Source organism: Papio anubis, chromosome 17, assembly GCF_008728515.1.
Source record: "Papio anubis isolate 15944 chromosome 17, Panubis1.0, whole genome shotgun sequence".
NCBI classification, from domain to species: Eukaryota; Metazoa; Chordata; class Mammalia; order Primates; family Cercopithecidae; genus Papio; species Papio anubis.
The window spans coordinates 17228819-17252446 of NC_044992.1; the positions used below are offsets into that span (position 1 = coordinate 17228819).

The 23628-nt window shown below is 51.1% G+C and overlaps 1 protein-coding gene across 6 annotated transcripts in view; it reads left to right on the plus strand.

Annotated features, from left to right (window-relative positions):
• Window positions 1-23628, plus strand: part of DRC3 (dynein regulatory complex subunit 3) — a 46703-nt gene that overhangs the window by 17079 nt on the left and 5996 nt on the right. For 2 of the 6 annotated variants that reach the window (XR_638960.3, XM_009189807.4), the window contains exons 6-14: window positions 5989-6135; window positions 7518-7637; window positions 8219-8331; window positions 10673-10847; window positions 17300-17431; window positions 19111-19181; window positions 19709-19832; window positions 20373-20507; window positions 20930-21055. Coding sequence is in view for 4 of the 6 variants with exons in the window: in XM_009189807.4 (XP_009188071.2) it covers window positions 5989-6135; window positions 7518-7637; window positions 8219-8331; window positions 10673-10847; window positions 17300-17431; window positions 19111-19181; window positions 19709-19832; window positions 20373-20507; window positions 20930-21055 (1143 nt within the window). In the remaining 2 variants the exon portion in view is untranslated. The remainder of the gene's footprint in view (window positions 1-5988; window positions 6136-7517; window positions 7638-8218; window positions 8332-10672; window positions 10848-17299; window positions 17432-19110; window positions 19182-19708; window positions 19833-20372; window positions 20508-20929; window positions 21056-23628) is intronic. The other 4 variants (XR_638962.4, XM_031657390.1, XM_017950390.3 and 1 more) reach the window with 3 other exon arrangements.

Genomic DNA, 23628 nt, shown 5'->3' on the forward strand with positions numbered 1-23628 from the left:
TGGGGCAGGTCTACATTTAGGAAGGAATCCACCCCCGTGAGGATGGGTTTGAGGGGGATTGTGAGAATGGGTCACCCCAGGACAGTGCCACCAGAAAGGATGCTGTACCTGCAGGTAAGGGAAGCTGGCCCCAAACTGGCGGGAAGCAGAGGTAAGGCAGGGCCTTGCATGCAGGTGGCCGGTTTGAGAGGTGGCTTCAGGAAGCTGGAGTAAGAAAGGCAGGGAAGAACCAACACACAGGTGTGTCACCGAGACTGCTGCCGCAGGTGATGAGGGAGGATTCCCCTGGGCCTCGGAAGTGTCCAGAATGCCTCCCAGAAGTGACCATCTAAGGACAGGAGCCTGAGGCATTGATCCCCCCACCAGCTGAGGGAGATCCCAGGGGGATTAGCTTCCTCGCCACCTGACTTTTGGGCTGGGTGGGCTTCTTTGGCTTCAGAGACATCTCTGAGTAAGAAAGTGAGTAATGAGATAGGACACTGCCAGCTACGGTCTCTCATGGCTACAGCTGAAGCCGGAGGTAAGCTGAGCCCCTGCGGCAAACAACAAGGGCATTTATGGCGTGATAATTGGCACTGCAAGGAAGGGGTGCTTATCAGCAGAGCTTCAAGGACGTGGGTTCCTTCTGCCTCTGGGCTCTGCCGTCCTCAGCATCTCCCCAGAGCTTGATTCTCTTATGGTTGCAGTCAAGGACACGGGCTTCCTTGTCTGCATCTAGCAGGATGGAGAGAGCAAGAACTCTCCTTCTCACAGTGGCCCTTCAGTCTGATCGAGCCACCTCAGGGTCTACACTGACCCTCAGCCTAACATCATGGCTGGGAGATGGCCAGGCTGGGCTTACATGAACAGCCTGGGGTGGGAGCACCGAGCTGTCACTGGCAGTTCCGCCAGGTCAAGCCACAGAGGTGATGCAGTCTCAGAAGTTTGCCCTGCATGCCAGACAGGCAGCATCCAAACCCAGCCAATACCCTTTGCAGGGCTCAAGTCCTGATTGTCCAGCCTGCCCTGCCCTGTAAGGGCAAGGAAGCCAAATGCTTGCCAGCAGGATGTCTGGACGAGGCATGGAGGGCACAGGTGAACTCGAGAGCTGAGATTTAGTCAGCCTGTGTTCAGATCTCAACGCTGCCACCTACCAGCTGCCTGACCTTCGGCCAGTGACTTTGAGTTCTGGGTGCCCATTTACCCACCTGTAAAATGGGAATGATAGTAGTTCCTACTCCATAGGGTTGCTGTGAAGATGGATCCATTAGAGAACCTTTTGTGCTTGATACAGGGCCTGGCACGTAGTAAGTGCATGGAAAATGACAGTCAAGAACATTCAGATTAAGAGCTCACCCCAAGCAACTCCAAACCTTGCTGCTTGAAACTCTAGATTGAGCAGATGTTCCTGTCTTGGTGGGTCCTACACCCCAGGGCCCACATGTGAATGAATCTCCTCTGTTTGTTTTCCTCTGGACATTTGGAAAGTTTCATGGAGCTGAGGCCCTGTCCCTCTGAAGGGCCAGGCCTGGGCATGAGAGGGCATGGACAGTGTGAGGTAGACGTGCTTGTGCCCTGCCGGGACACCCCACTCTTGCCTTTCTCCCATCCTGCCCCTGCAGGGACTGGGCAGGAGGAAATCCCATCACCCTTTCCCAGTGGGGTGTTGGGTGCCAGGTATTCCCTCTGGAATATGGGAGAAGCTGGTAAAGCCCATCCCCAGAGAGAAAGAGGATGGAAGACGACCCATGGGGACAAGCTGCTGGGGAATGCTGAGATGTCTGGGTCAGGTGCTCCCGAGGTCTGGCCGCATCCCAGGGACCCTGGAGACCCTAGATGCTCTTCACCCAATCAGGCACTCGCCCTCTTGATGACCTGACCCAGAGAGTCCTGACGGATACTTCTCAGGTACTAGCTCCAAACCCCAAGCATCTTTGATTTTAGTCCTTATCTGCCCTGTTTATCTGGCATCTCATTATGTACTTTCTTGTCATTTATATATTTATTAGGCTTATTTTAATTTCTGCTCATTGCATTAAAAACAGATGTTTAAGCAGAATGCAGGGCACACAGAAAAGAGGCTCACTCACTCCTGGCCTCTGTCCTTCCCTTCCAGAGGCCCCAGCCGCTTCTAAGTTACATGTGTGTCTTTCCAAAGATCTTGTGTTAAACATTGTACATGATTGTCACATCTGTCCAGCTACCCTCCAAGCACCTGCCTTTGGTGTCTCCTTTCCTCCTGAGTCATCAGCTCGCCCTCTCCGCTGGCTCATTCCATCACTCAGGTGCAGCGTGATGTGGGTTCCTAGTTCCCTGTAGGCGGGTGTCAAGGTTGTTTCCAATCTAGTGCCATTACACACAGTCTGTAGTGGACGTTCTTAAACAGGGGTCACTTTGTACCTGGATAAGCCATCTGCAAGATAAACTAGAGAGGAACTGCTAGGTCAAAGGGCATGTGCATTTTAAATTTTGACAGATCTTGCCAAGTGGAAGTGGAACTATTTACAAAGCCACCAGCAATGATGAGGCAGCCTGTCGCCTCTCACCTTCTACAACACACTTTGTGGAATCTTGCTGGGAGATCTCTTAAAAATTAAATCAGGTCCTGTCTCCCCGCCTCCCCACCCATACACACTTAAAACTCCAATGGTGGCCAGGTGCAGTGGCTCACGCCTATAATCCCAGCACTTTGGAGGCTGAGGTGGGCAGAGCCTATTATCCTAGCACTTTGGAGGCCAAGGTGGGCAGATTGCCTGAGCTCAGGAGTTTGACACCAGCCTGGGCAACACAGTGAAACCCCGTCTGTACTAAAATACAAAAAATTAGCCAGGCGTTGCGGTGTGCGCCTATAGTCCTGGCTACTTGGGAGGCTGAGGCAGGAGAATTACTTGAACCTGGGAGGCAGAGGTTGCAGTGAGCTGAAATCACACCACTGCAACTGCACACCAGCTTGGGCGACAGAGTGAGACTCTATCTCCAAAGAAAAAAAAAGAAAACAAACAAACAAAAAATCCACTGGCTTCTACCATCCTTAGAACAAACTGAAGGCAGGGGCTCAGTGGCTCATGCCTGTAATCCCAACACCTTGGGAGGCCAAGGAGGGCGGATCCCTTGAGGCCAGGAGTTCAAGAACAGCCCTGCCAACATGGCAAAGCATTGTCTCTAATAAAAATACAAAAACATTAGCCAGGTGTGATGGCATGCGCCTGTAATCCCAGCTACTCGGGAGGCTCAGGCAGGAGAATGACGTGAACCTAGGAGGTGGAGCTTGCAGTGAGCCAAGTTGCGCCACTGCAACTCCTGCAGCCTAGGCAACAGAGCGAGACTCCGCTAAAAAAATAAAAAATAAAAAATTCTAAACTCTTGACCTGCATGGTCTTGCATGAATCAGCCCCTGACCTTGTCACTACTCCCATCTCAGCTTCTTCCTAGCCTCCTCCCCACCATGCTGCAGCCACCCTGGCTTTTGCTCAGTGCCTGGTATGTGCCAAGTTCTTTGCTGCCTAGGGCGTTTGCCTGTGCTGTCTTGGCTTCCAGGAATGTGCTCTCCTCTGCTCTTCTGCGCTGGCTCCCTCAGGTCTCAGATTAAATGTCACCTTCCCAGAGAGACCTCTGAATCTCCTAACTGAAAGAGGCCTCCCTGTTATTTTCTCTCAGGGTGCCATCTTGATGTTCCTTATAGCACTTAACCCAAACCATAATGATTTTATTTACTTTTTTAAACATTTGGCCGGGCCCAGTGGCTCACGCCTATAATCCCAGCACTTTGGGAGGCCAAGGCGGGCGAATCACTTGAGGTCAGGAGTTTGAGACCAGCCTGGCCAACATGGCAAAACCCTGTCTCTACTAAAATATAAAAATGAGCCGGGTATGGTGGCGGGTGCCTGTAATCCCAGCTACTCCCGAGGCTGAGACAGGAGAATCGCTTGAACCTAGGAGGTGGAGGTTGCATTGAGCTGAGATCACACCACTGCACTTCAACCTGAGTGACAAGAGCAAAACTCCATCCAAAAAAAAAAAAATTAAAAAGAAAACATTTTTCCCCCGTTCCTAAAATATAAGCTCTTGCCCTAAGGGCAGGGACCCCATGGGCCTTGTTCCCCACTGTATCTTCATAACCTACCTGGTGCTGGAGGCCTGCTAGGTGACTAATAGTGTTTGCTGAATAAATGACTGAAAGAAATTCACTCAGAAAAGCATGCTATTTTTTTTTCTATCTTTTGCATAGTACAGTGTCTAGATGCTATCCAATGAAGGTTTTTTTTTTTTTTTTTTTTTTAGAGTCTCGCCCTGTCACCCAGGCTGTAGTACAGTGGTGCAATCTTGGCTCTGTGCAACCTCTGCCTTCCAGGTTCAAGCGATTCTCCTGTCTCAGCCTTCCAAGTAGCTGGGACTATATAGGTGCCCACCACAACGCCTGGCTAATTTTTTTTTGTATTTTTAGTAGAGACGGGATTCCACCATGTTAGCCAGAATGGTCTCGATCTCCTGATCTCGTGATTCCCGCGCCTCAGCCTCCCAAGTGCTGAGATTACAGGCGTGAGCCACCACACCCAGCCGAAATATTGCTTTTTTAAAACACTTTTTTGCAATTACTTTTAATGGCAAAAACTACAATTACTTTTGCACCAACCTAATATTAACTACCTAGTTAACGTCTTCCCCATTTTACTAAAAATAGAGTGTAGGGAGAATAAATAAAGGTAGTGGAATGTTTCCCTGGCTGTTATCCAGGGAATTCAAGGTTAGCCATAAATTGGGTTCCATTTAATTTAAGATATTTGTACCTTTCATGGGGCTTTACAATCTAAAAAGGCATGCCTGGCCAGGTGCAGAGGCTGAGGTGGGAGGATTTATTGTGACCACGAGTTCAAGACCAGCCTGGTCAACATAGCAAGACCCCATCCCTACTTAAAAATAAAATAGGGCTGGGCATGGTGGCTCATGCCTATAATCCCAACCCTTTGGGAGGCTGAGGTGGGTGGGTCGCTTGAGCCCAACAGTTTGAGACCAGCCTGAGCAACATGGCAAAATCCCATATCTACTAAAAACACAAAAATTAGCCAGGCATGGTGGCACGTGCCTGTAATCCCAGCTACTGGGGAGGCTGAGGCACGAGAATCACTTGAACCTGGGAGGCAGAGGTTGCAGTGAGCCAAGATCACACCTCTGCACTCCAGCCTGGGTGACAGAGCAAGACTTCATCTCAAAAAATAAAACTAAATTAAATTTAAAAGATTTTTAAAAAATAAAAGGGTGTGCCTATACTAGTAACAGCAACTAAAACTACCATTACTGAATAGGTGTCAGGCACTCTGCCAATGCTTTTCATAGTTTATTTCATTTGGTCCTTACAACACCTGTAACACACATGATATCCTTATACCCATTTTACAGATGTGGACATCGAAGCTCACAGATGTTGGGTAACTCGTTCAAGGTCTCACCACGTGGTTCCGCAGACCTGAACCACGGTCTGGTGGTTCTTTGGAAAGCCCATTTCTGATGGAAGGTCTCGGTACTGCTTCCCAGCCTGGAACACCCCCATACCTGCACACGGCCTGTCACACCACCCACTGCTGATGGTGCTGTGGCCAGGCTGACTCTGAAAGAGTACTGAGGAGGGAGGTGCAGCTGTGTTTTCAACTCTGTGGCTGCCAAGAAAATGGGCCTTTCTCGGACGGGCGCGGTGGCTCACGCCTGTAAGCCCAGCACTTTGGGAGGCCGAGGCGGGTGGGTCACGAGGTCAGGAGATCGAGACCATCCTGGCTAACACAGTGAAACCCCATCTCTACTAAAAATCAAAAATATTAGCCGGGCGTGGTGTCGGGCGCCTGTAGTCCCAGCTACTCGGGAGACTGAGGCAGGTGAATGGCGTGAACCCGGGAAGTGGAGTTTGCAGTGAGCTGAGATCGTGCCACTGCATTCCAGCCTGGGCGACAGAGCGAGACTCCATCTAAAAAAAAAAGAAAAGAAAGAAAATGGGCTGTTCTCCCTTTTTCTCCCCAGATCGTCTACCTCCGGCGGTTCAAATGCCTGCGGACACTCAGCCTCTCTGGGAACCCTATCTCTGAGGCAGAGGATTACAAGATGTTCATCTGTGCCTACCTTCCTGACCTCGTGTACCTGGACTTCCGGCGCATTGATGACCACACAGCAAGTGTCTCCCTCTCAGTCTCCCAGCCCTGTGAGACACAGTCCTCAAGCCCCCAGGTTTCTTGGAAAAGAGGCATTGAAGAGTAGCTTTCCCTGCCCACAACTGGGAGAGAAAGGGCAGCTCCCTCTTCCTAATCCCTTTACCTGCCTCTGTCAGAGGGATTCCAGCAGCACCCTTGTGGGTACTGTTTCGTGCATGTTCCCAGGGGCCAGGCCTCTTCCACACACTGTCCCAGGGCCACATCACAGCTGGCCTGCCCTGTCTGGTTTTCCAGATGAAGAAGCTGAGGAGGGCTGGGAGCAGTGGCGCATGCCTGTAATCCCAGCACTTTGAGAGGCTGAGGCGGGAGGATCGCTTGAGTCCAGAAGTTCAAGACCAGCCTGGGCAACATAGGGAGACCCTATCTCTACAGAAACTAGCAAAATTAGCCAGGTGTGGTGGTGCACACCTGTAATCCTGGCTACTCAGGAGGCTGAGGTAGAAGAATTGCTTGAGACCAGGAGTTTGAGGCTGCAGTGAACTGAGAAGATGCCATTGCACTCCAGCCTGGGCAACAGAATGAAAAAATTTAAAAATTAAAAAAGAAAAGAAGTTGAGGAGGCTGAAGGAGGGCAAGCAGTTAGCCAGGATCACTGGCTCAAGGCCAAGCCAGGATTCACCCCAAATTGGTGTCATCCCAGGAGCAGTATTAACAGCTGAGCTCCAGAGGGAACCAGGCCATCAGAGGCTCAGGCCTGCCTCTCAGGGGCGGAGTCAGGGCTGGAGGTAGAGACCTGAGTGTCATCTAAGGATTGCCAGTTGGCAGTACTTGAAGCCATGGTACAGGTGGGATCACTTGGGGCACGTGGAGTGAGGTGAGAAGGGGCGGGGACTGAGTTCTAGAGGTGCCAGCATTCCCTGCCAGGTGCAGGGGGATGAGCCAGTGCGGTGGAGAGAGCCAAGGGCCAGACCCTTGTGACCAGCCCTGTGACCTCACTCTACCTCTGTCCTGTTGTCCTCCTTCCCCAAAAAAAGGCCAGAAGGCCTGCTGAGGACTGTTGGGAGTGAGAGAGCAAGTCCTCTGTGGAGAACACCCAGTCTGGGGCGAGGGGAGCACTCCATTGCTGTAGCTCCTGCCCTGGGGTTGGCCCCGGGAACCCCAGTCTGCCACGCTGGCTTCTGCTCCTCCTGGTCTTTCCCTGATTTCCCTGCACTCACAGAAACCTGGTGAGGGTCATCAGGAGATGGGCATTCTCATCCACGAGACCTCATGGCTTTCACAGCCTTCACGCAACATCCCTGCCCACACGCAGGAGGCTGCAGTGTGGCAGAGGAGGCATGGCAGAGGCGGCGTGGCTCGGAGGAACCTCCTGTAATGATGCCACTCCCATTCCCTGGTCAGAAAGAGCTTGCAGAGGCTAAGCACCAGTACAGCATCGACGAGCTGAAGCACCGGGAGAACCTGATGCAGGTCCGGCTGCAGGACGAGCGGGCGCGGCAGGAGGAGCTGGAGAAGCACAAGGTACCGCTCTGGCAGGCTGCACGCCCTCGGCCCCGCTCAGAGATGCCCACAAGAGGGCACTGATCAAGTAAAACGGTCCGCAGGGATCCCCAGGCTCTGAAAACATAGAAATCATGCTCCCTCCACAGGGCCTGATGCCCTCTCCCCGCCTGGCTCGTCTGCTCCCTGCCCCAGGGCCAGCTTCGTCTCAGTCCTGACCCTACCCCTTATTGGCATTCCTACCTCCAGCTGCTGGAGAGAATGTGCTAAAAACCGTCTGTCAGAGGCCCCTTCAGACCCTTAAGGCAGTTCCCCATGACATGCCAGAAACGGCTCGGGTCCCTTAGCCCAGCATGGCCCTGAATTCATGACTAGACCCTGTTGGCCTCTCTCCCACTGGTCCCCACCCCTCCTGGCAACCAGACTGAGCCATGTGTAACATTCTGGAAACAGCCTGCAGTTTTACGCCTCTGCACCTCTGCACATGCCATTCTCTTTGCCTGGAACATGCCCCCTCCTGACCTGCCTTCCTCATGGGCCTGTGAGGCGATGCAGGAGCCCCTGACAGGAGCCGTCCTACCTGGGTGTCTTTCTGCCTGCAGACTGCGTTTGTGGAACACCTGAACGGCTCCTTCCTGTTTGACAGCATGTATGCTGAGGACTCAGAGGGCAACAAGCTGTCCTACCTGCCTGGTGTCAGTGAGCTCCTTGAGGCATATCCTTCCGAGTTCATGGCTGTCTCACAGCCTGTGCCACCAGCCTGCCTTGGCAAGACTCCTTCCGCTCTAGGCCTCAGTTTCTCCATCTCTCTTGTAAGACCCTGGGAGGCAAAATCTCCACTTGAGAGTAATGTACCCAAGAGGCAGTTCAGAGCCAGGTCAGCTGAGCTGCATGGGGGAGATGCTGTCTGGATTTCAGGGACATGTGGAGTATCTGGTCAGCATGGCATGGGCTGGCCGTGTTTGGCAAGCCAGGTTTTCAGTGGTGGAGAAGTGGATTGAAATGTGTTCTCATTAGCCGTACTTGCTTGTCCCTGTTGTGCACCTGGATCTGGTATTTATTGTTTTCTCAACCACCCCACTAGGCAGGTACCATCATTAACCCCATTTTATAGTTGGGGGAAACATAGCTTGACTGTCCAGGGTCACCCCATTAGAGGCCAGCTTTTGAAGCTTTGTCTGTGGGGCCTGAGAAGCTGATTCTTTCCCCAGTTGCCTGGAGCCCAGAGGATGTGGTTGGTACCTGTCATTAGGGCCATGGCCATGACCACCAACCAATGGGCTTAAATTGTGAGCTGAGGGACTCAGGACAGAATCAAGGAGCTCCTGGATCTGAGAGCTCTGAGCTAAGGCATCCAGTCACAGATGAGTCTGTGGAGCCACCTTCACTGGATAGAGAGAAATTCACTCAAAAACCTGACCTTCTGGGCCTATGAGGTGGCTCATGCCTATAATCCCAGCACTTCGGGAGGCCAAGGCAGGAGGATTGTTTGAGGCCAGGAATTTGAGACCAGTCTAGGCAACGTAGTGAGACCCTATCTGTATTAGTCTGTTTTCACGTTCCTGATAAAGACATACTTGAGACTGGGCAATTTACAAAAGAAAGAGGTTTGGGGTTTTGTTTTGTTTTGTTTTTTTTGAGACAGCGTTTCGCCCTTGTTGCCCAGGCTGGAGTGCAATTGTGCAATCTCGACTTACTGCAACCTCTACCTCCTGGGTTCAAGTGGTTTTCCTGCCTCAACCTCCCAAGTAGTTGGGATTACAGGCATGTGCCACCACACCTGGTTAATTTTTTTTTTTGTATTTAGTAGAGACTGGGTTTCACTATGTTGGTCAGGCTGGTCTCCAACTCCTGACCTCAGGTGATCCACCTGCCTTAGCCTCCCAAAGTGTTGGGATTACAGGCGAGAGCCACCATGCCCAGCCAGAAAGAGGTTTAATTGGATAGACAGTTCCACATGGCTGGCGAGGCCTCACAATCATGGCAGAAGGCAAGGAGGAGCAAGTCACATCTTATGTGAGTGGTGGGCAAAGAAAGAGCCTGTGCAGGGAAACTCCCATTTTTAAAACCATCAGATCTCGTGAGACTCATTCACTATCACGAGAACAGCGCAGGAAAGACCCACCCCCATAATTCAGTTACCCCCCACCGGGTTCCTCCCAGAACACATGGGAATTGTGAGAGCTGCAGTTCAAGATGAGTTTGGTTGGGGACACAGCCAAACTATATCACCATCTCTCAAAAACAACCAAACACACCTGACATTCTGGAAAGAATGAGGGCAGGGTGGTGAGGAACAGTGAACAGCAGAGCTCCTGGGCTGGGTTGTTTCTGCCAGCTGGTGACCCAGGTTTGCCTTGGCTGTAGCCCCGTGTAGCCATGTGACTTCGGCAAGGCATTTCATCTCTCCGGGCATCAGTTTCCATCCCACAGGATCACCAAGGTCCCGTGGGCTTTACCTTCCTGACTCCAGGGACTCCATGTGGCAGGCTCTTTTGTACCCTCAGCTGCAGATGAGGAAACTGAGGCCCAGAGAGGTGAAGTGACTTGCCAGGATGGGTCCTGGAAGCAGTGGCAGAGCCAGGACTTGAACATCCCCAGTACAACTGCAGCAGCTGAGCACCAAGACAGGCCCTCAGTAAGGGTGCCCTTCCAGATAGCACACAAGAGACAGAAACGCACACTGCCTGCTTCCCCAGCTGGGACCGGCTCACAGGCCCCCAGGTTCCCTAGGCCTCTCTTCTGGGACCTCTCTGAGCATGTCTGCCTTCTGCTCTGTAGACTCCCCAGTGGTCCCTGCCTCCTTCCTTCACACAGGCCCCATTCCTGAATCCCTCAGGCTGAGGGTGGGGACGCACCAAACACACATTGTACCCACATCTCAGTCCTGGCTCTCTGGGCCTTTGATTTCTTCATCCACCAAATGAACCACATGAGACCAGGAGTTTGAGTCCCACACACTGTTGAGCGCACAGTGCCAGGGTTACCAACACCCTTGCCATGCCCTCCGCAGCCTGCTCCTGAAACAGCTGTGGATTTCCTTAACGGCCACTCACCTACAAGGACAAGTTTGTCATCATCTGCGTGAACATTTTTGAGTATGGCCTGAAACAGCAGGAGAAGCGGAAAATAGAGCTTGACACCTTCAGTGAATGTGTCCACGAGGCTATCCAGGAAAACCAGGAGCAGGGCAAATGCAAGATTGCCCAGTTCGAGGAGAAGCACTTGTCGGTAGGCCCCGAGCCTCCTGAGGCCCTCCCTGCTCTTGCCACCCCCACTGTAGAGGGGCTGCAACTCCTGTACCCTCTGATGACCCCTGAGGCCAATGGTTATTGTCCCCATTTGCAAGAGATCACACAGCTAATCAGTGGCAGAGCCAAGGCCTGCCTTACCCCAGCCCCACCAACTACAGCTCCCCACCACTTGACGTGTGGCCTGTGGATCTTTGTCACACAAAGCGCCCTTGGGATTCAAGGTCAGCTCCATCCCCGAACTTATCATCATCATTACTATTAATAACAGTATTAGTATTACCATTACTATTTTGACTAATGATTACCATCCTTTTGTTCATTCATTCATTCATTTAATAGACGTTTTCTGAGCTCTGCTCTCTGCCTGCTCCTAGGAAGCTAGAGCCACACTGGACATGGTTCCTGCTCTTGTGGGGCTCAGACCCAGGCCCAGGCCCCAGCCCTGACCTGAGCAAGCAGAGGAATCAGTGCCATCCTGGAGGGAAGCCTGGGGAGCCTTCGGGGTGCCCTAGGGGCACCTTATCTCAGGCGGGGGAGTTTAGGGAAGGCTGAGGCTCACAGAAGAAAGAAAAGTTGATGGAGAGGAAGGGTGTTCCTCCACCCCCTAGGAGCAGCAAAGGAGAAGGCTCTGGGTGGTCAGGACTCGGCCTAACCAGGCCATGGGGTCCAGCCCAAGCAGAGGCCATTGGGAAGGGCACCAGTCTTTGTATTTGATGGCAGCTGCCTCTTTGAGTTGGCATTACTTTTAAAGACAGGATGCTTAGCCTATTGTAAATCACAGATCTTTGTGAGATGCTAAGGAAAGCTGTGTACCTTCTTTTTCCTCCAAAAACTGTTCACACACACCAAGCTTGCTTGTAGCATAAGGGGCTTTAGGGATCCCATAAGGCCCTTCCTGGTTGTGAACTTAAAGTAGAGCAAAGTCCCTCGATGCACAAGTTCAGATCCGATGGAGTCAATGATCCACTCCCAGGTGCTTCCCGCCTCCCCCACGGCCACCCCCATTCCTGTCTCATTAACCTCCAGGGCCTCACATGCTGTGTGATTTAATTCTCAAGACCCTCCTTATTATATTTTAGGGAGCAGGGGTTACTGTGTTCAACCAGAAGTTCAAAACTGTCGGCAGAGGAATACATTTGGCTCACATATGTGTTTTATTTGGCCTGTGTAGGGTTTTAAAACATTTTGAACATCCTGCTGACATTAGAAACTAGCAGATTTCGCAGAAAAATTTGTGGTTGCCAGCTTCTCTGGAAGCAGCTGTCATCAGGGCTTGAGTGGCAGTTGTCCCCTCTGGACAGGTCATGTCTCCAGTCCCCCCAGTCCCTGTCCAGCCTTTCTTCCTGACATTTATCTGGTCCCTGTAGCCACTGGGCTTAGGAGTGTCAGCTATCTGGCGCTTCCTGAGGCCCGGTGCAGGGACCCAGCCCCTCAGCAGCGAGTCCCTCTGCAGAAGTAGGATGTGGGCCATGCCAAGCCTGATTTGGAGCATGGAACGTGCCACTTGCTCCTCCGTTCAGGCACCTGCCTTCAGTGCGGGCCAGCTCCTCAAAGGCCACCTCGGATGAGCTGACTACCCTAGTGCTCCCCTTCTAGAGCCAAGAGCAGTGGATCCTGCCCAGCCTGCATGCGGAGTCCCCGGGCCCTGGAAATGTGCTTGCATCCAGGCCCAGCAGCACCCACTTAGACTGGGGCGTGGCCTGGCACAGGGATTTTCCATTGTTCCACGGGTGCTTTCCATGCACAGCCTAGATAGAGGCCACTGACTTAGAAGTTCCCAAGACCCCATAGGCCCTGCAGACCCCCAGTTCCCTCCCTGACAGGCCCTCTCCTATAGTTTTTCCTACGCTCCTCCCACTCACCCCCATTAGGCCTCATCCACTGCACATGCACTGCTCCAGGTGCCCAGTGAGCCACGTTTCAGGGTCATGGTGCAGCCATGTAAGGCTTGGGGCTCAGGCAGACTCCTCACTGGTGACCCAGAGATCCATTATGGACCCTCTCCTAGCCTCCATTTCCTCATGTGCAGAACAGAGATAACCACCTCGAAGAACTGTAGTGAGAAACAGAGACAGGGAAAGCACTTGTGCAAGGCCTGGAGCAGAGTCAGCCTAAAAGGATGACAGCATATCTGTGTGTAGTCAGCTGCACTCTTGAATGGGTGGTGTGTGCACATGGCACAGACTGAACAATGACCACCGGGGGATATGGTCTCCCTCCTACTCCTGTATCTCTGTGTGTGTGTGTGTGTACGCGCGTGCGTGCGCGGGCGCATGCGCGTAGCATGCCCTATTGTGTACTTTGCTTTCCTGTGTGTGTGTGTGAGCATAGCATGCCCTGTTCTGTACTTTGCTTTCCTGTGTGTGTGAGCATAGCATGCCCTATTCTATACTTTGCTTTCTTGTGTATATGTGTGTGTGTGTGTGTGTGCATAGCTTGCCCTGTTCTGTACTTTGCTTTCCTATGTTAGGTATCTTGGAGAGCCTTCCAAAATGAAAAAGTTACTTCATTTTTTTATAACTAAAATATCACATTGCATGGGTGAGCCGTAATTATTTAGCCAGTCCCTGTTGATGAACAGTTAGGTTTTTTCCCAACCTTTTGCTCTTTAGTGTTCCACTGAATAAGTTGGTGCAAGTTTGACCTGCAGGATGAAGTCCTAAAAGTGGAAACTGTGCATTGTTGTTTTTCATGGTTATTGTCCAACTGTAACCCACAGAACCTTTACCCTCCACAGCCATCGTCAGGCCAGTGTCATGGGCTTCCTCATTTTGCCAGTCTGTGCACCCTGAGTATGCATTTATTTTCTCTTAAGTGGGGATGAGCAATACATGTTTTACAACCATTTGTGTTTCTTATTCTGTGAATTATTTGTACTTATATTTTGCCCTTGCCCACTTTTCTATTGGGTTTTTGGTTTCTCTCTCCCTCTCTCTCAAATTATTTATTATTACTATTTTTAGAGATAGGGTCTAACTCCATTGCCCAGGTTGGAGTACAGTGCACCATTATAGCTCACTGCAGCCTCGAACTCCTGGGCTCAAGCAATCCTCCTGTCTCAGCCTCCTGGGTAGCTGGGGCTACAGGAACACAACACCACACCTGGCTGTTTCTTTCTTTTTTTCTTTTTATTTTTTTAGCTAGTCAAATTTAGCAGTGGGAGATTGTATACCAACTTTAGTGACCCACCAAATTTAATAAGTTCTGATAACCTACTACCATCAGACCAGACCTTTCTTTTTTAAAAAGTTGTTACCTGGCTGGGCATGGTAGCTCATGTCTGTAATCTCAGCACTTTGGGAGGCCAAGGTGGGTGGATTACTTGAGGTCAGGAGCTCGAGACCAGCCTGGACAACATGGTAAAACCCCATCTCTACTAAAAATACAAAAATTAGCCAGGGTGGTGGTGCACGCCTGTAATCCCAGCTACTTGGGAGGCTGAGGCAGGAGAATCACTTGAATCAGGAGGTGGAGGTTGCAGTGAGCCAAGATCGTGCCACTGCACTGCAGCCTGGGCAATAGAGCAAGACTGTCTCAAAAAAGAAAAAAAAAAAGTTATTACTTTGTAGGAGCTCTTTATAGATTTTGTCAGTGAAATTAAGGGCAGATATTTTTCCCGGTTTGTGTTTTATCTTGCAGTGTTGTCTGTGGTGCTTTTACCATTCAGAATTAAAATTTTTTTGGCTGGGGGAGGTGGTTCACAACTGTAATCCCAGCACTTTGGGAAGCTGTGGCAGGAAGATCGCTTGAGCCCAGCAGTTTGAGAGCAGCCTGGGCAACATAGTAAGACCCCGTCTTAAAAGTAAATACATAAATAAATTTAAAACAACTTTTAAATTTTTAAGGTAGTAGAATTAGTGCATGCATAATTCACCGGGCTTGGTGGCAGGTGTATTCCCTGTATTCCCAGCTACTCGGGAAGCTGAAGCGAGAGAATCGCTTAAAACTGGGAGACAGAGGTTGCAGTGAACCGAGATCGCATCCCTGCACTCCAGCCTGGGTAACAGAGTGAGACTCTGTCTCAAAGGAAAAAAAAAAAAATCTCCCAGGTTTTCTGCTAGCACTTTTATGGTTTAACTTTTTACATTTGAATCTTCATCAGTAATTTGTTTTCATGTAATGTTTGAGGTAGGGATCGAGCCTGGTTTTTCTCCAGAGAGGGTAGCTATTATTATGTCATTCACCCGCCTCAATCATGCTGTTACTCCATCCTCCTTCATGACTAGTACCAGGCATCAACAAAAACAAGCCAACATCACATCTGGTGTTGGTGGTAACCCAGGCCCTTTGCTGGTAAGCAGCTGGTAATCAGTGCTGTTTGGACCCCAGGTTGCCATATACCCTCTGAGCACCCCCTCATTCCAAAGGGCTCAGCATCTATTTAGCAGTAGCTTCCACTTGCTCACTGGGGTTCTGTGTGGGTTCAATTCATCTCCTCAAAGACTGGAACTGTCTTTCCTTGCCAGGGTTTTTCCTGGCCTGTGCCTGTGACAGGCCTTTTATAGGAGCCTCCGATAGCCGAGCTGTACTCTGCGCCAGGTGCTTCCTCTGATCCCCAGGACCCTGTGAGGCAGAGATGCTTCTCCCCATTTACAGTGAGGAAACTGAGTCAGAGAATGAAAGTGGGTCTGTCAAGGTCACACTGCTAAGTGACCCGGGCAGGATTCAAATTCAGGTCCACCTAAATCTGAAGTTGTAAGGCAGGTAAATTTTTTCCTCTAGCTTATCAGGGTCACTGACTAGGACCAAGAATTAAACTGACATAAGACAAACAAGAGAAAAGCATACAAATTTTATTGAGTAATTTTCACATGTACATGGGACCATTCACAAGCAAAATGAAGACTCAAGAAGCCGTTAGGGCCAAAAGCTTCTACACTTGGTTGGACAGACAGTAGTGAATTGTGAGAATGTGACAAGACAAAGAGGTTTGGGCTAAGGCAGTTCATCGTGGAGAAGTGACAAGGCAGATGAGGGTAAGTTTCACAAGGCTTGTTCACACAGATTCCGCTTGGCCCGCACTCCCTCCCTCTGATGATAAGAATGGCTTCTTGGCAGGGTGCAGTGGCTCACGCCTGTAATCCCAGCACTTTGGGAGGCCGAGGTGGGTGGATCATGAGGTCAGGAGTTCAGGACCAGTCTCACCAAGATGAGTGAAACCCGTCTCTACTAAAAATACAAAATTAGGCAGGCATGGTGGCAGGTGCCTGTAATCCCAGCACTCAGGAGGCTGAGGCGAAGGTGATTAGCAGACTCAGGGGAGGCAGAATGCATTGAGCGAGATCATGCCGTGCCTCAGCCTGGGCGACATGAAACAGACTACGTCTTTGGAAAAAAAAAAGAATGGTTTCCTTCCTCCTGGTACAGGGAGGGCACCTTTCCCATGGTAGACTTAACTCCTGCTTTCAGGAAGAAAAAGGGAGGTCAGGGTGTTCTCTTTGCACTTTCTGTTTTTAAGTATCCCTTTTTTTTTTGAACAGAGTCTCGCTCTGTTGCAAACTGGAGTGCAGCAACGAGATCTCAGCTCACTGCTTACTTCGAGGTTCCGCCATTCTCCTACTCAGCCTCTAATATGAGACTGACGCCCACCACCGCAGCTAATTTTTTGTATTTTAGTAGAGAACGAGGAACTCACCGTGTTGCTTCAGGATGGTCTCGATCTCCTGACCTCATGATCCACCCGCCTCGGCCTCCCAAAGTACTGGGATTACAGGCGTGAGCCCCCGCGCCCGGCCAGTATCTCTTTTTTTTGAGACAGAGTCTCACTCTGTCGCCCAGGCTGGAGTGCAGTGGCGCGATCTCGGCTCACTGCAAGCTCCGCCTCCCAGGTTCACCTCATGCTTCTGCCTCAGCCTCCCGAGTAGCTGGGACTACAGGCGCCCGCCACCACGCCTGGCTAATTTTTTGTATTTTTGGTAGAGACAGAGTTTCACGCTGTTAGCCAGGATGGTCTGGATCTCCTGACCTCATGATCTGCCCGCCTCAGCCTCCCAAAGTGCTGGGATTACAGGCATTTTTAAGTATCTTTAACTCAAAATAATCACTATGCCAAAGCAGCGTATTTTGGTGTGAAATGCTCTGAGCCCCATGAAAACCATGGCTGCTTCCACCCTGCCTACCAGCCTCTAATAAAAACCTGAGCTAATAGGGAGTGGGCACTTGCTAGTGCTCAAAGAGCCTCACATATGTTCTCTTACCTGTGTCAAGGGTAGGGGCTATCAATTGCACTTTACAGACTAAGAAACGGAGACATGGAGAGGGTAGGTAGCTTCCACAAGCTCTCAGAGCCAGCAAGTGGCAAAGCTGAGACTTGCACTTGGGCAGGCTGACTCCAGAGCCCAAATTGTTACCCACAAAACCAAATTGCCACCTGCCACTATCTAATTACACTTAGTTGTTGATTCCTGAAGTGCAGTCTATTGTTTCCAGAGTTTAAGTGCCATTCAAGAGGAGTCGGAACTGCCCAACATTGAGAAGATGATCCTGGAATGCAGCGCTGACGTCAGTGAGTTGTTCAATGAGCTCATGATGCTGGAGATGCAGCTGGTGGAGCAGCTGGAGGTGAGGCTGGGCCCTGGGCACAAGTGCCAGGATCTGGGGATGCAGCTGCACATCCATAGGTGAACTGCAGCCTTCACGGGCACGCCTCTGCTGGAAACGTCCAGCATGACTCAGCGTGCCAGGCTGCAGCTTTCTTGCTCATCAGTCCTGTGTTTGCTTTTGATACATTTTAATCATTTAGATTGGAAGTGATTCTTGTGGAAAATGAGAGGTGAGCTCATTCTTCTGAAATGTTCCCCCTATCCTGGAAGTCAGTGGGGAGAGGTTTTTGATTAGACCCCTGGAGCTATCCAGGGAACTCTAAAGGCAAAGTGGACCCCCACTTGGGGGACCAAACAAAGACCCCCGCGCATTGCAGCCTGCGGTTGCCGCTTCTCAGGCGATGCGAGGAGGCTGCAACTCAGCACTAAGTAGTGGAAATGAAAAGCGCCGCTGTCTGAAATTCATTAGCGGCCAGTGTGTGTGTTACAAGGCAGCGGAGGCCGGGAGTCTGAAGTGATGTGATGAATTGAACCTCATTGGATGCTGCTGTGGCTGGGCCAAGTGATAGCGCCTAATCAATTCCTCACACGTCAAGTGACACCTCAGACATGGGATAGATTTCCCCATCACATCACAGGGCAGGTGCTCCCTCCCCGCTGGGGAACGCAGGCACTGCAGAAGCAGCGCACAGTGCCGGGGAGAACGAGGCAGCAGCTCCCAGACTTTTCAGGCAAGGAGATTGCTTTTCAACATCCAAACGTTTCCCAGAATCCGTGTGCCATCCTACTTGTATTACCGGTGACCAGAAAGCCACAAGGGCAATCATGCTTTTCAATGACCCTATTTTTATTCACAAGAACAGCACATGCATGTGTTTGAAAATAGTGCAGTGTGCTCACTCTGCAGACAGTCCTCACGTTCCTATAGATTCCACCCCTGCTCACCTTGCAGCCCCTTGAGTCTATGGCAGATGGGGGTAGGGCACTTCCAGAGTGGCAGGCCTGGAAATCACATCTTCCATTGTTCCTTCAGTCAACACTAAATCCCATTTGGGCCTTAGGTGCCTTGCTAACCACCACAAAACAGCAACTAACTGAAAGAGATCTGGGGTGACAGCCAGTTCCTACTGAGGGCCTCCTCTCGGCCAGGCAAAGCATTTTGTGTGAAGTGATTCATTTAACCTCACCACAACTCCACAACACAGGGATTATGCAGGAAACCTATTTCCCAGATGAGGAAGATGAGGCCCAAGGAGGTGAAATGCCTTTCCCAGAGTTACACGCAGTGCTGGAGCTGGGAATACTGACCCAGGCAGTCTAGGTCTTAACAGCTCACTCCACTTTTTCCCTGGAGGTGATGCACAGATGTCACTGAGAAACCCAAAGGAGAGGGAGTTGGCTCTGTGTGTGTGTTGGGCAGGCAGGTAAGGGGAGTAAGACCAGGACAAGTGTTTCTGGCAAAGTTCCAGTGACAGCATTAAACATTCAGATGGTGAGGGAGTTAATATGGTTGGAGAACAACTCTAGAGAGAGCAGAGGGATCAGTTCACAACCATCTGCTCAGGAGGGTCAAGATGGGTGGTCTTTACCCCGAAGGTCTGTGATTAGAGGAGGTGGTTGCTAAATTCTAAGGAGCACCTTTTGCTCTGTGCTGGATGTCTAAATGTGCATGTTAACTGTGTTCTTTAACATTTCCAGGAGACTATAAACATGTTTGAAAGGAACATTGTTGACATGGTGGGACTGTTTATCGAAAATGTCCAAAGCCTATATCCTTTGTGTGATGACCTTCCCCCATGGGGAGGTGCTACAGAGCCCCTGGGGTTGTCCTGGCCTCTGGACAAAAGAATGTTCCACAGGGTCTGAGGGGGTTTCCCGACCCTCAGAACACTGATGGTCTTTTAGAGCTGTGGTTTGGATGCCTAGAGGGACAACATCCAAACTGTTTGCAGTAGGGTCCCAGTATGATTGTTCTCATATGGGTGATGTTCACTGAGAAATGAGCCCCCTGTGTTGCCAGCAAGCACACTCTGGTAACCCAGAGACTAGCGCCAGGAGCCTCCATGCAGGAGGGAGAGAAGAGGGTGATGGCAGGCGCCAAAGGTCCGTCCGAGGTGTGGGGCAGGGGCGGGGAGTCGGGGATGGCCCAGGCTTGGGTGCTTGTGGGTGGACGGTGCTGCCAGCCGCAATCTCCGAGCTCGCCTTGGGCCCTTAAAGTCTGTCTCCGGCCCTCTGAGTGAATCAGGGACGCGCTGGGCCTGCTCCTCCCTGGCCTTTGCTTAACTCGGGGCTGCACGATGGCCCAGTGCCGGGACCTGGAGAACCACCACCACGAGAAGCTCCTGGAGATCTCTATCAGCACCCTGGAGAAGATTGTCAAGGGCGACCTGGACGAGGACCTGCCGGACGACCTGCGCGCGGTGGGCAGCTCGGGCGAAGCATGGCGGGAAAGGGCGGGATGGAGTTGAACTGGGCGGGGCGGGGCGGAGCTGGGCGAAAGGGGAGGGGAGGGGCCTGACAGATGTGGTCCAACCCAGCTCTGTGGCTGGACTGAGGCCCTGTGAGTAAGCCTGACAAGCTCCCAGAGCCTCAGTGTTCTCATCTGCAAAAGGGCACACTAACCTGCTTTACAGGGTTGCTGGCAGATAAAATAGGCTAACAAAGCACCTGGTGGGGCACCCAGTGGGGCCCAGTTAAAGAGGAGCTCATGATAATTAGATGGTTTCAACTTTCCAACAGGTAGGTTTCCAAAAGTTCAATTATGTGGAGGCTTCTGGCACTTTCTAAGAGAAGCAGTTACAGGTAGAGGTTGAAGTCTGAGATTTCCCCTGGAGGTCTTCTTAACCTTAGAGTCTCTATGATGAGTACTGTGGGGGTGTTGGAACCACCATTTCTGATCCCGCACGATGCCGTCCGTTTGCACCAGCACATCCACTGATGAGTGGTCACAAAATCAGCAGGGTCGGCCTGGGGCACCTGGCTCCATCCCTGGGGTCTGCACGCTAAGAAGGCTCTCCCGGATGTCTGTGCTGGGGTCCCACAGCAGCATGTTTATGTCTCTGGAAGGAGTGTGGTCATCCAGCGCCCAGGCAGAGGTACTGTGTTGTCAGGGCCTGCTTTAGTGCATGCATAATTCACTCCACTGCCAGTTTCTCAGCTTCTCGCTGTCGCCACATCACCACCAAGGCAAGCCACCATCATCCTTGGCCTGGACGGCTTGTCTCTTTACTGTCCTCTTACAGTCTGTCCTCCATGTGGCAGTCAGAGGGACCCTTGAAAACCCAAACCCTATCACTAAACACTTTTACACAACACCTTAGAGTGGCTTTCATGACCCCTAGCATAAGCTCCTCCCCATAGTCCCCCAGACCCTTGTGGCTGGCCCTGCCCATCTGGGCAATTCCCACCCCCAGACCTCTCACTCCCGATGCTCAGCGGCAGCCTCTGAGCTGTTCCCCAATCACCCAGACTTGCTCCTTTCAGTTGATATTCTGCCTGGCGGACACGCTCTTCCTAGGTCCCCATGTGCCTGGCTTGTCCTTGTCATTCGGATTTCAGCTTGACTATCAGCTCTTGGGAGAGGCCTTTCTTCATCAGCTTCCTGGAAAACCACTGTCTCTGGATCACACGCCCCATTTATCAGGTCAGAGCCTCATCACAGTTTCAGACTATCTGAGTGATGTGTATTTGCTGCCGATGTGACTATTCACACTACATATACGCTCAGGAGGGAGGACAGGGATGGCCTTTTCACCACCATGTACCTCCTCAGTACCAGCAACAGTGTACAATGTGCAGCACAGATGCCAGGCGTCATCTGCAGAATGAGTGTGAGAACATATGCTCACCAAGCCTCCACTCTGCCAGATACGGGGCTAAGTCCTGCAGACACAAGGACCAGCAGTCCCTGACTTCCACAGCCTCTGTCCTGGGGCCCAAACAGATACCCAAGATAGCAGTGTGGTGATAGGGTCACCATGACACCAGCCTTCCTCCCTAAGCTGTTAAGTGCAGCTAATTGCTATTGACCAGATAGCACACAAGAAACCACCTTCCCTGTGAAGTAAGGCTGTCCCTGAGTGCCCAGTCTGGAATTCCCCAGACAGACCATCTTGGGGTGGGTGGAGATCCCTACCAGCACAGCTTCAATGTCTGTGACACCCAGAAGGCACAGGACTGAAACGTGCTTAATTTCTAATGACTGGGACACACAGAAAAAGATGAATCCAGAGGCCAACAGCAGAGAAGCAGGCTGGGCTGGCATTTTCAGTGGCCAGCCCTCCCTCTAGCCCAGCTGGCTCTGTCTGGTGCCAGCTCACCACCATTCCTGTGGCTTTACGCCTGCAGTTACAGGAAGAGACTTCCCAGGACCTTATACCATGGCCTAAGTCTCCTTCCATCTAAGCAACAAAAAACGTGGCCTACCCTTCTTAGGAGGAAAAAGTATGCTCTGACTATATGAGTAATACCAACGGCACTTTGAAAGGCTGAGGTGGAAGGATTGCTTGAGCCCTGGAATTTGAGACCAGCCTGGGCAACATAGCGAGACCCCATCTCTACAAATAATAATTTAAAAATTAGGTGATATGCACCTGGTGGTCCCAGCTACTTGGGAGACTGAGGTTGGAGGATTACTTGAGCCTGGGAGGTCAAGGTGAGCCATGATTGTGCCACTGCATTCCAGTCTGGGTGACAGAGCAAGACCCTGTCTCAAAAAAAAAATAAAAAAAATAAAGGAATAATACATCACTGACACTGACTGGGGGCCTCCTGAGGGCCAGCCCTCTGAGAAGCACTGAACTCATGTTTGCTCTTTTAATCTTCACATCAACATGGTAAAGTAGTTACTATTATGGTTCCCTTTTACAGATGAGGAAACTGAGGCACAGAGATGATGGTAACCTGCCCAAGGACACACAGCTTATAAGAGATAGGGTTGTGATTGGAACCCAGGCAGTTTGATTGAAAGCCTTTGACAAAATGTCTACTGTATAGTAAGATGAGGATGTTCAGAAGAGGGACTAGGGCTGTGGGTGAAAAAAAATCTGGCTTCTGTTACCTAATTATCAATGAACATATCTTGATAAGTCACCCTAATGAGGTTATCTCTAAAACGCCACTCATGCAGTTGAGTGACTGTTATCAGCTCATGACCTATGTGGGGCCAATCTGTCCCACATCTATTTTCAAGTCCTTCCAGCTTTGAGAGGAAAAGCAGAACGTACATGCTGAGGAGAGAGCCTGGAGCTGGCACTGAGGCAGGGCGTCTGAGTGGGGCTGGCAGCCATAGCTGCCCATTTAGGGAGGCGGGGAGGTCAGAGGTGCTGACCGGCTGCTTTGAACATCCATGCGGGTGTCCGGCTGCGAGGGCAGGGCAAGTGCTCAGGCCCAGGCCATTGGGAGGATGCAAGTCCCCAGGGTCTGCTCAAGTGGCAGTGGGTCTGACCCAAGCCAGCAGTCTCTGGATAGGGAGACTGTCACAAGATTCTGGCTGGCACCAGGAGATGCTGTGCTGGCTTGTCCCTGACCATCAAGCCAAGCTGCTCATTTGTGGCAGAGGGGAATGCAGGGTCGTCAGGTGCCCTCTGTGGGTTTGACAAAATGATCTGATCCCACATGCCATGGGGCAGCAAGTCCTCAAGCCACTAGCAGTGTGGTGGTCCTGGGGAGGGGCTGTTCCCTTCTCAAAAGTTACTTTGTTGCTACCCAAAGCAACCTACAGATTCAATGCAATCCCCATCAAAACACCAATGACATTCTTTGCAGAAATAGAAAAAAAAAATCCTAAAATTTGGAACCACAAAGGACCCTGAATAGCCAAAGCCATCTTGAGCAAAAAGGACAATGCTGGAGGCATCACATTACTAGACTTCAAAATATACTACAAAGTGATATTAACCAAAACAGCATGGTACTGGCATAAAACAGACACGTTTTTCTCCAAGAAAACACCAAATGGTAGATGACACCATGGCAGCAGGAGGGCCCAGAGGCCTGGAATGGGAAACCATGGAAGCTTTGCCAGCAGCTTCTGGGGCTAGGATTGTGGCCGTACTCAGGGCAGGGGCCGAGGCTGCAGGGAGCTCTCAGAGGCAAGGCCCAGGCCAAGGAGTGGATGCCTGTCACCAAGCTGGGCTGCCTGGTCAAGCACATGAAGATCAAGTCCCCGGAGGAGATCTGTCTCTTCTCCCTGCCCATCAAGTAGTCTGATACCAT